The sequence below is a fragment of the Melanostigma gelatinosum genome (assembly GCF_949748355.1).
Source record: "Melanostigma gelatinosum genome assembly, chromosome: 7".
In the NCBI taxonomy this organism is placed as follows: Eukaryota; Metazoa; Chordata; class Actinopteri; order Perciformes; family Zoarcidae; genus Melanostigma; species Melanostigma gelatinosum.
The window spans coordinates 23,193,191-23,206,259 of NC_136640.1; the positions used below are offsets into that span (position 1 = coordinate 23,193,191).

Consider the following 13,069-nt stretch of genomic DNA (forward strand, 5'->3'; position numbering starts at 1 on the left):
TTATGTAATTTTACACTATTTATCTTTTGTTCTTTTATATTGTCCTTTGCTTGTAAAACACTTTGAATAATGTGATGGGAAAATATGTCAGTCTACTGTTTTAGGGTTAAGGAATGTGAGGTTTAGAAGAGCAGGCACTAAACCTTGTGTTTTCTAAATGATTCTCGTAAATTTCGGATGTTATCCGTTTGTTCCTGTGTATTGTTTCTGTCTTCAAAGACGGCGACACACAGATGTCTAGATTACGGTACTTCCTGATGAGCATCAGGAAGAGCATGACGCATCTGGCTGGGTGTATCCATGGTTTATTGTGGGGCAAACTGATAACAAAGGGATTCGTAAACCGGCCATAAAGTGCCTTCAGGGTATCGTAAAGACAGGACACTGTGCTTCAAAGGAAAACATCTGCCTTGACATCTTTTATTATCTTCTGTCTTCTTCCTGTTTATTCTTGTTTGCGAACCAAGGTGACAGCATTCTAGCTGAGTATAAATGTCCATGCATTTAACTGTGTTATTCAGAGCACCTCTCGCAGATGACGGTGATGCGTCTGTGAGACTGTGTTCTCTTTGCTTGCAAGCAAATAAATTGACTATTACAACTTTGATCGTTCATCCAGACTCTGTTTCATTTGACATTGATGAGAAACATTTTACACTCTTCTCCCGACTATTCATAGAAATATTCCACAACAATAACCTCTGTGTACAAGGTGACGTGTGGATAAACTGGCCTCGTCTAGTATTGCTACTTTGACCTAAAAACAACTTTTCCACCAAAACCTGTGTGTGTTCAGGACCTGACCTTCAAATGTTCTTATTTCAAGGATCTATGGCCCATTTCTGAGAATAAAAGGATGAATCAAACATCTAACATGATGACTCAGCAGCGGCTTTAAGCCACGATTCACCCCGATATGATTTGGATTAACAAGGAAGTCAAAATCATTTGTGGGAAGAGCCGGCAAACAACTGTTAATGAAGCAACTAAAAAGATTAAAGACCGTTCAGAGAGCACGAAGAACCAAAGTCAGACACAAGCTGTACGGGATAAATTACTTTTATTGAGAAAGAAAAAGAAAGAAGTGATTATGAAAAATAAAATGACCTGGTTGAATCCGTCTTATCAAATGTATATGTGTATATGCATCACTGAGATGTAGCCATGATGCTGGATACACCTGTGAATAGAAAAACAGAGAGAAGTGTGGAAAGAGAGGAAAAATATTAACTTCCGGTCACTAACGCAGAAACAAATCATTCACTTAGTGTGAAATGTGTATTGATGGTAATATGTTGCTCACTCATTATGAACAGTAAAGGTCACAAACAGCCTGTCAACAGTTCCATACGTGTAGAACAACTTGTAAACGTGCTCCTAAACACAAGTGAGGTACATCACTGCTGCAGTTATAAAGGTGAGGCAGGAGAACAAGGCGCAAACTCAAAACACATTGGAACACAAATGTGCAAAATGCAAATGAGGTCTGTTCATTAACAAAATCAGACCCTCATCTATAGTCAGTGAGATGGACCCGCCCCTTAGTGGTACAAACTTTACAGCTAGTTCACAAGTCAATGTGATACATACTGTCGTGTTTGACTCACTTTCTGCTATATTGTATTACTATTCATGAATGGCCGGCAGCACTCACTCTCAAAGTCGATCTTCTCCACGATGTTCTTGGGCTTGACGCTCTCCTCTTGGCTGAAGACGAAGATTTGTCCTTCCTCGTTCTCAGTCCAGCCGTACTTGTTCATCCACACCTTCACCTGCGTGTCTGTACCAACGGAGGTGGACAAATGGGAGGTTTTTGCGTTTAACTTGTATTCTAGATTTGGTTCGTTGACGTCTCTGTATATCTCTGCACTTCTTACCGAGCGGGTCTCCCAGCATCTCAGCCAGTAACCGGTGCTCGATGGTCTGGTAGGTGATGCCCACTACGTGGCAGATGACTGCAGAGGAAGAACAATTAAATAAAAAGACGATGCTGATAATGTTCACACAAGTTCAATAAGGATCTTTTCAGCCTTTGTGTGCTTGTTTCCCGTTAACTTCCACAGACTAATTACTGTAAGAGCTTAAGGTGCTCTGAGTCACGGAACGACACTCACACTTGCGAACGGAGTCCTCGAAACCAGTAATGCCGTCGATGAGCTCTCTGTTCTCCTCCAGACTCGTCTGTCAGGAAGGACGAGGAAGAGGACACGATTAAAAGGAGACCCAGAGAGGACACACTTCTTGGCAAGTTTGGAAAAGAGGAGAACAAAAAGGCCTCAGAACGAGGACGAGAGAGATGTTACAGGAGGAGTGTTTGGTGATGCATTTATGAAGCCTGATCCATTTCTCCATTGCACAAAATAAATGAGCAGCAAGCTGCAGTTCAAAATTATGAATAATAACAATGTCAGCACTTTTATTAAAATGTTCTTTTTCATTTCTCATCTCTGAATTCTGGCAAAATAATTCAGAATAAGACACAAACATGCAACACAGACACGGTTATGTTTGTGTCATAATCAAATCTTGTTATCGACATGTAAAGAGCGGTGTGGAATGGTACTGCTCGATGCCTGCTCAGCCGTCGCCATGTTGAGAGCCGCATGGAGGCAATCCCTGTCATGGATAAACTCTGAATTTGGAATTAAGCACATTGAATATCGTTTCTGGCATTCCACTTAGAGTCCTAACACCAAGTTTTCCCTTAAAATTCATTCAGGTATCTTATTGGAACAATAAAGCAATACAGCTTCTTGATAATCTTCAAATAATTTATGAAATTGTGTGCAATCTCTCTACAACAGGGGTATGTGATTTAGTCCCACATATATTCATATACAGTATATATTGAAGTAGTCTACAGTTGTATTTACGTCTGTATGTAGTCAAACAATTGACTGTCAAATGAAAAAAAGAAAGTTCAATTGAATATAACCTCAACAATATGTATTGTCAAATTGAACTGGATGAGTGATAAATAATATATCTTCTAAAAAATACATGTTTCAAGTAAAATAAGGGCTGGATTAAAGTATAAAATACACAACAGAAAGCTTTTTACAAATGTGAATCTTAAAATAAAGTGATTCATTTTGGAAAAATGTATTTCACTAAATTGTCCTGCAACTTAAAATTCAGTTCATTCAGGTGTGAAGTGATGTCACACAAGAAAACAATGACGTTATATTTCCCTCATCTTGTAATAAGATAAATGTGTGTGCAGGGTCTATAACTGTGATTATTAAAACCACTCGTTTCATCTCTAGTCCTCTGTTTACATCATTGTTGGTCAGTGAATTAACGTGTTAGGAGTCTGATCATATTGGGCTCTTAGGGGTGGGGAAAAAAATCGATACAGCATAGTATCGTGATATTTTGCGTGGCGATATTGTATCGATACATGGACGGCAAGTATCGATCTTTTATGTTATAAACTATTAAAAATAAATAAAAATCAAATAAATTGCTTTTTCAGTCCACTAGATGGTGCTGAGTTGTTTTCTGGTGAGGTCAGCAAAGGTCCCGGGTCAGCGTGATTGGTAGGAAGTTGGTGAAAACAAAGATCTGGCCTCACAACGGGGTTAAATCTGCCAACAGCAGCCGGCTCATGGGGAGAGTGCAGCGCATAACTGGCTCTCTGCCCTCGACGGCCACGCATCACAAGTTATACTGAGTTACATAACTCTTATATTCTACTTATATAAGTTATAGTTCATATGCTGAGTCCACACGTTTGCATTTCGTTAGGTTGGACTATGTAGTAATACAAACAGTTCAGTTTGTCAGTTCATGCAACATTTATGACATTGTTGGTCAGTCTGTCTGCTTGACAATCATATTCTGCTGCAATAAAAATGATTGAAGTGAGATGAACAGACTGAAAACTTTATCTTATTCGATAAAACATGTTGACACAGTTTTCCTTTGGGACATCATTTGAAGTTGAAAAAAGTAATAAATTGCAATATAGGCCTATGTTATCGCAATACTCAGAATATCGCAGTATCGTGCTAATATCGTATCCTAAGTATCGCGATAATATTGTATCGTGACCTAAGTATCGTGATAATATCGTATCATGACCCAAGTATCGTGATAATATTGTATCGCAGGACCTCTGGTGATTCCCACCCCTAGCTCTTAGGTTGTTTATTTTCTGACTTCATTTCAGATGTGAGTGGGTGCGTTTGCTAAAAAGAGTTGTGAATTAACCTCTAAGAGTCTGTCCATTCTTGGTTAACGGCTCTGGTCTCTGACCACTTTTCTCTTGCTGGAGAACGCCATGTGAAATAACTGACTCACGCATTATTCTCTGACGACTCGTCTGTCGCCCGTCTCCACCTTATCACAATACACATATTTGATTGGCTGAGCAGCATCATGCGATGTGATTTTCAACACATGTAGTTGGTCGGTGTGTCTCCTGGACTGCTGAACGAGTACCGTAAAGGCTAGAAAAGTTGCGCGTTCCGTCAGTTATCTATCGGTTTTAGGTCCAGAGTCCAGATCCGGATCGCGGTCCGCCTATTAGTGACCCCTTCTCTATAGTGTCATTTAACTGTTGTGTGCCGTGTGTGACGTACCCAGAAGCTCTGGAAGTGACACGTCTCCAGCAGGTTCCCCAGGTAGAGGATCTGTCTGATGGGACGCTCCTCTTGCTGCGACACTGTAGTCAAGGAAACACCCCCCCAACCCAGAGACAGAGGACCCCCAACCCCCCCCACCGGGCCTGGATCTAGATAAATGTTCTTCCTTAGTGACACCGGTAACACTTGATAGACATGGCTACTTTATGTGAAGACTACTTTTTGAGTTTCTCATATCTTTGTAAAACGCTGAGTCTTAATGTGTATAAATACAGCTCCACAAAATAAATAAAAAAATAATAACAGAATCTGGAGCATGCCAGAAAGATCGATGTCTCCCTGACCAAACACCACCCGCACTTCACTTTGACTTTAAAGCCCAACCGTATCGGTCTGTGTTGTACAGTACGGCCCGTCAGCGAGACGGCCCGGCCCGTCAGCGAGACGGCAAAACCGTGACGTATTAGCGAATGGAAGCTATAAAGGCTACAACAGATAAGATTGGATGATGAAACGGCACCAAAGGGATACGTGTGTCTGGTCGATCATACACTTGCACAGAGTGAAGTCGGTGTGTGGCAGGTTGGTCAGGGCCTTCAGCAGGATCTGTGAGGTCACCGGAACCTGGAAGTAAGCTGGGTTGAACTGGTACCTGCAGAGGAACAGATTTAATGACATCATTGTTGTTCTGGTCTGCGGTGGAAACTGGGAATTCAACTTATCTTTTTATGATTATGTAAAAGATTAGTAGATTAATCTAAAAACTAATTTATTAATTATTTGAAGCATTCTTTTTATTTAATTCCCTCTTCATATTCCAACTAATTTACCCAAAATGAATATAAAAAAACATGTCTGATAAATATTTCAATATTGGATTCAAGCCTCTTTTAAAAACAAACAAATGTAACAAGATAATAGACCGTGTTCAGAAAAACACTGGACCTCAAATTCATAAGGATTGCTGTGACACAGATTATTTGAATCATTGTATGTGAGAGCAACCCCTCCCCTGACCAGGAGAATCAGAATTGTTACTTGTTATTTTTGCATCAGTGAAAGTGAATACTAAACATTAGCTGGCCCGCGGTTTAACGATACGATAGCAGCAGCAGTGCCAAAGTAACTTTTAACGCGGGGGCGATAAGTGACTACTGCTAACAAACAGTTCCAGATTACAGATGTATTTTTGTAATCAACCGACCTCGTATCATAAATGTGACTACAACTTCTTAATAGATTTTTATCCTCTCCTTTGTCAACAAGAATCACTGGAACTATGAAAAAACTAACAGCAACAGAAAACAGTTGCAAAGTTTGACAACACAGCTAAACCACTAAAACTACCAACAAGACATTAACCAAGTAGAAACCTAATGATTTCCCCACCATGTTGGCTCCTTTGACAGTCCACACAATGGTTTTAAAAGAGACTCTAGATCGTTCTCTCAGTGACGGGCAGATTAAACAGGTGTTCCTGTGTGTTGAATGGTGGCTGGTGTGACTTACAGCTTCAGGACGGCCAGGTTGGCCTCCAGGTCGTAGGCGTTCTCTTTAGCTTGCGTCTCCACGTAGCGCTCCAACGTTGGGAGGTTTTCTGGGTTGTACCTGTGAAGAAAGACAAGAGCATTACCCCTCAATCAAGTGTGGATGGAAATTCAGCACCTTAGCATATTTGGTCAAATGTTTTGCAAAGCAGTGATTGTAACAGGTGCACAGATACAAGGGTATCTGAAGTGTTTTGCTGCTGAAAATTCTCTGCAAGACATTTTTCCCCCACTTGTTCTTTCTTTTGTGAGCTCATATTTGTGGCCATGATGTTCCGCCAAAGTCCTTTCTCTACTTTCAGGACTCGTTACTAGGCAATCCTATGGAACTCTTAATTACTGCTTTATTAAAAGGAAGGGTCACTGGAGAAATTAACCAGGTCAGCCTCTGTTAACGACAGGGGCCCTTTTGAAGTAGAGTCACATTGAGCAGGTAACATCTGTCAGCAGCTGTGAAAAGGATACTCACTCTGAACAAACTGTCATCTTCGAGTTGGTCACAAAATGAAAACAATATAATAAAAAGACAAAAGTAATTTAATAACCAGGATTAGCGTGGTGAGCTACAGTCAGCTTCTGAAAATAAAATGCAGGCAGCGAGCGACCGGTGTCATTATGACTTAGGAGTACCGGTACTATGGTCTTTTAATTAAGCTAGAGTACTAACAGGCTACCACAATTTTAAAAAACACTGTTAGAAGTTAAAGTCCTGCATTCAAATCTTAAATAAAAGTATTTAAGAAAATGTACTTCAAGTATGAAAGTACTGATTGTGCATCCTAATGGGCTTTTTCGTTGTTAAATACCATAATATTCTATTATTTATATTATTATTGATGCGTTAACATGCAAGATGCATTGTTGTAGTGTAGCTGACTGCAATAGAGCTAATTGTATTTATTTTCATACTTTTGCATTTCATTTCCTTATAACTAAATGTAGTGAAGCAAACAGTACAATGTCGGTACAAGGTGCACCATCAGGGCTTCAGAAACCTGTGATGTCTAGTTTCATTTAGATTGTTGTTGTCTTCTTGGGTAATTTATCATTTTCAAATATACAATATGTGTTTTCGAAAGGTTGCAATGCGTGACCTAATTTGTTGCTTTGCCAATTTATTTATCACTGAAGAAAAAGGAAAAACTGTATAAGTGGGAGAGACATGTACAAAAAAGCATTAGTTTACTCAGCTTCATTAGAGGCGAGTTATTCCTAAATGCAGTTAGTTCAGCTATGAATACACAATATGTCTGAGGGGCCTCAACTCTACACATCAGGACTTATGTAGGAATTAATTTATGACAAATATACTGTGATGTGCGAACAATGTTTTGGTTATATAAGACCATATGGACATTCAATCCTCATTCAAAACAAACAAAACTCAAAAATGGATGTCCACACGGTTAATATATTTAATGAATCAAATCAAGTGAGTCGAGTTATATGTACTTCCACCACTGGTTCATATGATTTAATGTTAATGGAGGAAATGTTCGCAAATCATTTGAGCAGAGTTAGCTAACATTAGCTGCTGTTCATCTCTGCTCTTCCAGTTATACTGTTCATACAACGTTACTAATAACAAAAAGTTCACATTGGCGTGAGACGTACACAAATAACTCATGAACTTAATAAAGCGTATGAATGAGTGAATGAATGAACTAACCACCACTGACTTAACTCAGCAAACGTTAGCTTAAAACATTAGCCAACAGCTAAGCTATCGCTAGCTTGTTCACCGGGTCATCAACTCGTTAAGAGCATCGTACGTACCTGTCGATTCCTCGCAGGAGCTTCACCACGCTCGCCCGCACCTGCTCGAAAGGCGACGACATTTGGTCCAAACTTGTAGAGCAAATTTTAAAGTGAAAACCGAATTAAATCCGCACGTGGGCCGCCGAGGGTAAAAGGCACCGGGCAGAGGGAGAAAAGAGTCGGAACGGAAAGGGCGACGCACAAGGCGGACCGGAAAGTGTACGGACTGGCACAGTCGAGGGAGCGCTGTCTGTCCTACACCCTCCCATTCCGCGAGGGAGTGAACTTGGTTTGTCGTCACATTCGTCTGAATGAAGCACCCTTCTTTAAGGGGATACTACTAATACATAATACAGCGTCAAGCTTCAGGACGAACTTGCGTCTCTCCAGCAAGGAAACTCGTGGCAGTTGCTCCCACCAGGTATGTTAGAAAATATGTGCATTTCACTGCACACAACAACAATACATATAGAAAAATCTAAATGAGAAAGATGTTAGTTATCTCTACTTCAATATATACATTAACAACAGTGCAAATAATGCAGACAAATGGGATTATGATGACGTGTGTAAAAATGCAAGAAAAGATAAATTAAAATATTGGTTTAAATGTACAGTACAAATAAACGCAGTAATAATGTCAGAGGTAAATTATCAGTATTGCACAGTTTGGAGATATAAATTATGGGGTTAAATATGCTGATTTAAAAATAATAAAATTATATTGTACATACAATTCTGTTCTACTCCACCATCATCCAGTCTGTTCTCTGCTCTTCCATCACTGTGTGGTTTGGATCGACCACCAAACAGGATAGAAACAGACTACAACAGACAGTCAGGTCTGCAGAGAGGATCATTGGTTCCAGCCTGCCCTCCATCCTGGACTTGTTCACCTCCAGAGTGAGGAAACGGGCTGGAAAGATCACTGCAGACCCTTCACACCCTGGACACAAGCTGTTCCAACTCCTCCCCTCTGGTAGGCGCTACAGAGCTCTGTACGCCAAAACCACCAGACACAGGAACAGCTTCTTTCCACTGTCCGTCACTCTGATGAACAATTAATCAGACATACTGCACCACTATTTGCACTATTACCACCATTCTGCACTGATATCCTGAATCTATTGTCATTGTTGTTGTTGTTCTTTATGCTCATATATATTCTTTGATATATATTTATATTGTACATAGTAGTTCAATGTTAAATGTCGATGCTTAGTTTCTCTGTTCTACTTTGTTGTCTTTCTTGTCCTTGTTTTTATATTTATCTTGTTTATTTGTATATTCTATGTATGTATGATGAGAGCAATGTGAAAACCGGAGTCAAATTCCATATATGCGTACGCATACATGGCCAATAAAGCTGATTCTGATTCAGATTTACAATCAACACAACTACCTGGACAAGGGTATATTTTAAATACAACGTACCCTTTAAGTTGTTAATGTCTGTGTGACAATATCAAATGTATAGCTTGAGCAGTTTACGAGTAATCGTTTGAACGGTTAGTCGCACAAAACCATTTGTACGGAGCGCGTTCCATGACAAACACAAAACAGCGTTACACTTGGTCAGTAAAGCAGCTGGTTAAGCCAGCATCAATGTAGACTTGCTGTTGGAGGGTTTTATAACCCACTTACACTACCCGCTATTTGTTTTGGGATGGCACATAATATGGCGCAGGCACAAACAGAGTGGAAGTGGGTAGCTAGAGGGTTTAGGGGAATTGGGACAGTTCAAGGGTGCATCCTAAATCTCCTAAATTGCATCTACACACTACAGCGTCTATTCACAGGCGCGATCCCACTACTGATGCCGCTTCTCCGGCTCCCACTTCACTCGCCATGTTGAATAAAATAAAATCTTCATCGGCACGCAATGCATCTTGGGATATGTTGGGCAGCGGAGGATACATAAGTTGTGTCCTCCGAATCTGGGAGCTGAAGGCTGCATTCGTCGGCTGCACTTGAAGGAGACTTCGAAATGGGACAGCCTAGTCGCAGCCGCTGTGACGCAACCGGTCTACAAATGCAGCCTCCGGAGGATGCAGCCGCTGAATTGAGACACAGCTCGAGTGTCGATCCTGCCTTCCGGTGTCGGTCCACGGGAAACCACACTGTCGATCCTGCCATCTGTCCGATTCCTTTCTTGTGGTTGCTGTTGGATCCTGTCCTGAACTCCCGTGACACATTTAGCACCATTGCAAGCAGCTTCCGTGTTGGGGTCTCCACTCTCCAATATTGCCCCAGATGTTGCCACAGCTATTTGGGAGTGCGTTGTGGAGAAGTTCATGGCTGTGCCCACCACAGAGGAGTGGAGGTTAATTGCTGTGAAGTTTGAGTGTTTTCCTCTCTGCTGTGGAGCATTGGATGGAAAGCATGTTGTCCTCAAAGCCCGTGCTAATTCAGGATCCCAGTTCTTCAACGAAGGGAACCTTCTCATTAGTTATCTTGGCAGTTGTGGATGCGCAATATTGTTTCCGGCTGATTGATATCCAGTGATGGTGGGAGTCTGGCCAACTCAGCTTTTGGTCAAGCTCTAAAATCTGGCGCCCTCCAACTGCCTGCTGACCTGCCAGGACTTCAGCCACATGTCTTTGTTGCTATCGAGGCCTTTCCACTGAGGAAAAAACCTCATGAGACCACCATTCCCCAGCTGCATCCTTCCAAGGGAGCGCTGCACCACTATATGCAACCAAGGGCTGAAATGCTAACAAAATGCCCGTTGCTAGCTAAAAACATCAGATTTAAGCATGTCAAAGGATTATTTTCGTACCCTACCCTATCTACTGGGGTGCAGTTGACAACTAAATCATGGCTGATGATTAACATGATGAAGTTAGCTGTTAGCAAGCTAATATTAGCTATGTGTTAGCATAAGTTACTGTAGATAGCTAAGGCACTTTATGATGGCTTCATGATTTATCCACATTGCACTATAACACAAGTTGGATACTGTCGAAAATGTTTTCGCATAACTTTAGCGTTTTCCCATTCTTACTGCTGATGCCTCACTTTTGTCATCTTTAAGGCTCAGCTGTTCAGTTTCGGAGCGTATAAAAACTTAGTTCTGGGTTCTTTACCCAGTTGGTTGTGCATTCCACCACACAGCAGCTTTTAGTCATTTCTTCTGTTGGTTGCTAGCAGACGAAAGTGACAATGAGGCACCCTCACGCAAGACAAAGTCAATGGAGCGATGAATTGTTTTAATTAGCGGTACTATGTCAACAAATGAGTGCAACACGATGAGAGTCTGAAAATGTGTGCTGTTATTCCCAATGTTTAAACAATATCTTGCCGGAACAACCGCAAACACTTTTGCTTTCTGATGACCTGTCTAACTAACTAGTTCTAGTTGAACATAGCCCGGCTCACAGAGCAGCTAGCATGGCTGCGGACTCTTAGTCTATTGCTGTCACAGCTCTTTTTAAATGTCCTTCTGTCTGTGTGTCCTCTCACAGAGAGTTAATCATGTTTGTAATATCATTTAATTATCTGTTAGGGTGTCAGGAACAACAGATTCAAATCCTGAAGTGAGCAGGCTGCAGTGCTTTAAGACGTGCCAGCATGTCACCATGGCCTCTCAGGCCATTCTCATGTCTTACACCTGTAAGTATAAATGATTCAAATACAGACCACAATTAATAAAACATATCCAGTACCAGACATATAGCTGATGAAGTGATTTGAACTTAACAGTATGTAAAGGGTGCCCCTTATTTATCTGCTTCTGAACAGGAAGCTGACAGGGAGCTCCAAGCACGAGTGACTCGTCTTGCAGAGCTGCAACACGCACACACACACACACACACACACACACACACACACACACACACACACGTATTTCAGTGGGCGTGAAGCCAAGACTGAAACTTACGGTGAAAAAACCCAAAGCAGCACAACTGCAATTCATCAGCTACAAGCCACGCATACGGTACATAGACAAACACACGTTTTAACCATTTTTAAATGTCCGCATAGAGAAGAACGATGCATGGACATAAATATTAAAGGTGCTGTAGAATACATTCACAAAATCATGGACGAGTGACACAATAGAAAAAATTGTAGGCCTACTCAGTTCCCAAGGTTATAAGTACTGTCGCAGCCATATGGCTGCCGAAGATAGAAGAGACATGGGGCATCCCAAGCCGAGACAAAAACAAGCAGTGTGCACCTGTGACCCAGCTCTGAGATGGTATGTAAGGAGTGGTTGGTGTTTGGTTAGTCAGATAAAGGCTTCCTCTATGCTACACAAAGATCTTTCTGTTGCTGTTTAGAGCGTCTTAACCTTTCATCCAAATCTTAACTCCCCCCACTCTGTAAAAACTGATAACTGACACAATTTCCCTCATCTTGAAAGATCATCAAAATGATCTTGGTGTTCCCCACAAGCACAGAAACACAAGAACACACACACTACTACACACACTGACATAAAAGTGTCTCTGTCGCTGTTACATGCACACACACCCACACACACACACCCAACAGGAAACAAAATTGGATTATGCAAAAGTGCTGTGAAAAAAATAAATGTTTGAGTGAGAAGAGAGGAAGGTGTGAGAGAGGGAGGGAGGGAGTGTCAGAGGTAGGGAGGATCGATAGCAGGCTGAGACACAGAAACAGGAAGGTGAGAATGTGTGTGTGTGTGTGTGTGAGTGTGAAACGGCAGCCAAACGACACACGACAGAGTGTGTTCTCTGAGTCGCTCACTTCTTCTGAGTTTTGTCCGTTTCGTTACCTGTGAAAGGAGAGTGTTTGTGACATGCCTGAGGAAGAATATTAGCAACATCAACGCACAAAATGAATATCCAACACAGGGCAGCGCTGGACATATCCACCAGGAACCCTCAGGATGATTTTGAGATGCTGCAGAGGGTCGGAGGAGGAACCTACGGGGACGTTTACAAGGTCAGAGCCTCCAGACGCTGCTTTTAAACTCCTGTGCTGCTGCTGCTGAAATTCATTAGTATGAAGCGGATGCTTGCCTCAGTGACTGCTGGCAAGTCAAGTGTGTCTTACTTCTGCTTACTTTACATGCTGCTCAGTTATCTGTTCTTCACAGTACAATACACACTTCACCACTGGTGGAGGAAGTGTTCAGGTCTTTCACTGGTGTACAAGTAACAATACTACGGTGTAAAATATCTTTAAAAGTAAAAACACTCACAC

At 41.5% G+C, this 13,069-nt stretch overlaps 2 protein-coding genes across 3 annotated transcripts in view; one reads left to right on the forward strand and one right to left on the reverse strand.

Moving 5' to 3' along the window:
- Positions 1–1,043: 1,043 nt before the first annotated feature.
- Positions 1,044–8,093, reverse strand: eif3k (eukaryotic translation initiation factor 3, subunit K). Of its 2 annotated transcripts, none has more exons than XM_079271743.1 (8): positions 7,910–8,093; positions 6,096–6,194; positions 5,118–5,238; positions 4,584–4,658; positions 2,115–2,181; positions 1,878–1,955; positions 1,655–1,780; positions 1,044–1,180 (listed from the first exon to the last, which is right to left on the reverse strand). In XM_079271743.1, the coding sequence occupies exons 1-8, from the start codon at positions 7,969–7,971 to the stop codon at positions 1,149–1,151; spliced, it is 660 nt and encodes a 219-aa protein (XP_079127869.1). In that variant the 5' UTR covers positions 7,972–8,093; the 3' UTR covers positions 1,044–1,148. The 2 variants fall into 2 exon arrangements, with proteins under 2 accessions (XP_079127869.1, XP_079127868.1); XM_079271742.1 differs by having other exon boundaries at positions 4,584–4,661.
- A 4,599-nt stretch (positions 8,094–12,692) lies between these two features.
- map4k1 (mitogen-activated protein kinase kinase kinase kinase 1) overlaps positions 12,693–13,069 on the forward strand; it is a 43,890-nt gene continuing 43,513 nt past the window's right edge. Inside the window, exon 1 of the mRNA XM_079271419.1 lies at positions 12,693–12,808. Within this exon, the coding sequence (XP_079127545.1) occupies positions 12,701–12,808 (108 nt within the window). The 5' untranslated portion in view covers positions 12,693–12,700. The remainder of the gene's footprint in view (positions 12,809–13,069) is intronic.